The sequence below is a fragment of the Acanthisitta chloris genome, unplaced genomic scaffold (assembly GCF_000695815.1).
Source record: "Acanthisitta chloris isolate BGI_N310 unplaced genomic scaffold, ASM69581v1 scaffold9390, whole genome shotgun sequence".
NCBI lineage: Eukaryota > Metazoa > Chordata > Aves > Passeriformes > Acanthisittidae > Acanthisitta > Acanthisitta chloris.
Genome location: NW_008653306.1, coordinates 23,967 through 27,375, shown reverse-complemented (window position 1 = coordinate 27,375; position 3,409 = coordinate 23,967). Strand labels below are relative to the sequence as shown.

Genomic DNA, 3,409 nt, shown 5'->3' with positions numbered 1-3,409 from the left:
GATCTTGGAGGTAATTTCCAACATGGTCGATTCTATGATTCTATAAAACATACTATTATTATATACAGCAATGTAAATTTTAGTGTTTTTTCTCCACATAAACCAAAATATAGGTATTTACATCTTTCATGGAATTACAGGCTGGGTTGGAAAGGATCCATGAGGATCACCAAGGCAACTCCTGACTCAGCACAGAGCAACCTCCAAGTTGAGCCCCAGAGCAAGAAGCAATGCCCAAATAGTTCCTGCAGAGCCTTGGGAAGCTGTTCCAGTGGCTCTGGGAAACCACTGGATAAACATATACAAATTTTATAGATGTAAGTATACACACAGAAGGCTCATGTTCCCTTTGGAAGATATGTATGTATATATGTGAAGTGGTTTTGCCATCTCTCAGCTGGACTCCACATGCTCCTCCAATTCATTCAGGAAGAGGCTTTTCTTGCAATTCCTGCCCCTGATTAGGTGTGGGAAGAGCCCCTGGGTGAGGAGCAGCAGCCCCAGGAGGCCTCAGGGCAGGAGCAGCCTGGCTCTGCTCCCACTGCCATCACTTACTTCCTGTGGAAGGCATGTTTGCAGGGACAGATTCCCAGCTCATCCTTGGGCTTGAACTCCTCCAGGCACACAGCACAGATCTGGAAGGTGTGGGAAGCACAGGGAAGAATGTCAGTGGTCACAAAGCAACATTTGCACATAAAACCTATACAGATGTCTCTGAACCAGCCAAAATCACTGATTCACAGTATGGTTTGGGTTGGAAAGGATCTTAAAGATCAACTAGTTCCACCCCCTGCCATGAGCAGGGACACCTTCCACTAGACCAAGTCACTCCAAGCCCCATCCAGCCTGGCCTGGAACTCCCCCAGGGATGGGGCAGCCACAGCTTCTCTGGGCAACCTGTGCCAGTGCCTCACCAACCACACCACAGAGGGGTGAAATCCTCCCTAAAGTCTTCCCAAATTTCACTGTCCAGGCTTTGGGATAGCAGCCTGAGGCTCAGGTCTCCTTTTCCCAGTGGACGGGAACCCAGAGCACGAGCCTTGAGTGATGTGTTCGATGTGCCAGGAGCTTTTAGGGTGCAGGGGGCAGATCCACACTGCTGCTGTCCCTGGGCCCAAGCTGCATGCACAGAGATAACTCTAGGAGTAGGAAAAGGCAAAGGGTGTACCAAACCCAGGGCTGGGAAAGCTGGTGGCTTACACTTAGGTAAAAGACTAAGCCAAAACCTCCATCCCCCTCTGTCACTGCCAATTCTTCTTGACTCATTTTGGATATTCCCGGGGATTTTGGATATTCCCAGCTTGTTTTCCCAGCCCCTCTAGCATGGGAGTCTCTGTCAGTCCACAACAAGAGCAAGGCACAGCTGGTGAGACCATTCCCCAAGGAACACAAACATCCTGAGCTCCCCCAGGGCCTGGGAGAGGCAGAATGATGGAAAAAGGGGAAAACCAAACCCCGAGACATGGGAAGAGCTGGGTGGGCACTTTAACCTCCGCAGGCTCCGGGCAGCTGCCCTGTCATGTTGGAAAATTCCCACTCTGTGCTCTGCTTTCCAGAAACACTTAGTGTAAATGCCAAAATCCAAATGCTCAAGAAGGGATATTTTGAAGGAAAACTCTTCCAGCCTTTCCCAAACCCCAGGGAAGAGTTTAAGCTATTCTATCCCCTTCCTCACAGACCCCTCATCCTCTCCAAAAGCTGGGAGAACTGCAGAAAGCTGGGAGAGGTGGAGGAGGACGACAGAGAGTTACTGCTGCTGTTCCCGGCTCTGGCACATTCCCAAATCCCTCCCACAACCCGTTTCTCACCCCGGGAAGTGTTTTGAAGTCTGTGCGCCAGCAAAAAACCCACTGCAGGTTGGTTTAGTGGGAGCGGATCAGACACAGGGGCCTCCAGCAGGGACTGCTCCGAACCTTGGGATTTACCCCTTGGCTGCAGGGAGTGGAGGGTGAGGATAAAACATGGGATGGGCTCTGCTCAGGGAATTAAAATTAAACAAATAGTAGCTTATAAACAACTGGAGCTGGTACTGAGCCTCGTGCCCGGGATGTGGGTGGGCATTTCTGTTGTCATTAGGAGAATAAATAAATCCAGCCTGTGTTTGACACAGGATTAGAGCAGATTCCTGCAGGGAAAACAGGCTGTAAATAGGGACACAGCCCTCAAAAACCTGGAAGCCCACAGAGAACAACTAAGGCGCTTCAAACCTCACGGGGTGGGGGGGGAGACACGGATCTGCCTCTTCCAGGAGCCAGGGGAGTGCATTTATCCTAGATTTCAGTTTACCCTGCCCAGAGCTGTGCTGGATAGTCAGGCTCTGATGCTGGAGGGGATGTACCCGCCCAGGGACACTGTTTGTATCCGGCTCAGCCTGCCTTGGCCTCCCCTTATCCACAGCTCCTTATCGCTGCCGTGATAATAATGCAACACATTATACTAATGACACAGGAAAAGCTCAAGAGGAGCCAGGAGGAGGGAGAGGGTTTCATCCAAACCTTTGCAGAACTGCTTTCCCTATTCCCAAGGAGTTAAATTTGAGGTTCTGCCCCCTCCTCCCTGTGCCTGCCCTCCATCCCCTTCCTGGTGTGAGGAAGAGGAGGGTGAGGGAGCCTTGGCTGCCCTAGGGATGTGCTCACCTCATGAAGGTTCAGCTCCTTCACCTTCTCCTTGAGTATAACCTGCAAGACAAAGCACTGGGGTCAGGATGCAGCTTCTGCCATGAGCATTCCCAGGAAAAATCTCCATAATCTCATTGAGTGTCCCAGTAGAACTGGAAATGTGCCAGTAAACCCAGCACAGCCAGGGAGCATGTCAGGTCTTCACCCCTGAGCAGGGACAGGAGGAAGGCAGTGCTGGCACAGATATAACCCCTAACAGAAGGACCAAATCCAGGAGAATTCCTCCCAGATTTAACCCTACTAGGCTCCCACACTGCCACAAGCTCCTGCATGGATGTCTGCCATTCCATTTTCACTCCATCCAAGCTGATCACCCGGAGAGGGCTATAAATCCAGGACAACTGTGTGTTATTAGCCCAGCTCCACCCAGTTTCCAGCTCCAACGATGGATCAAAGGCAGAAAAATCCCACAAACCCTGGAGAAAACAGGACATGGAAGCAGCAACCTGACACCCACCTCTCGGCCATGTTTAACTGGTGAGTGTGAGTGCAGGGGAGAGCTGAGCTTGCCAAGGTCACATGGAGCTGCTCCCTGGAATAGCCCTGTGGCTATAGCAGGGTTGGAGCAGCTGGATCCAGCCCTGGGAGCAGATTCAGACCCCACAAAACAAGGTTTGTTGGCTGGGGAAGAGATGGCATCACTGCTTCCCAGTGGAGAGGTTGAGGTGGTGTTCCCACTGCTCAGCTGAAAACACGGAGACCTGCGGATGAGCAGGTCAGATGGTTCTGGG

General features: G+C 51.5%; 1 protein-coding gene across 1 annotated transcript in view; it reads right to left on the bottom strand.

Moving 5' to 3' along the window:
• Positions 1-542: 542 nt before the first annotated feature.
• The window catches only part of RNF24 (ring finger protein 24), a gene marked incomplete at its 3' end in the record, with an annotated part of 18,996 nt that continues 16,129 nt past the window's right edge, over positions 543-3,409 (bottom strand). Inside the window, 2 exon segments of the mRNA XM_009080431.1 lie at positions 543-635; positions 2,637-2,678. Of these exon segments, the coding sequence (XP_009078679.1) occupies positions 543-635; positions 2,637-2,678 (135 nt within the window).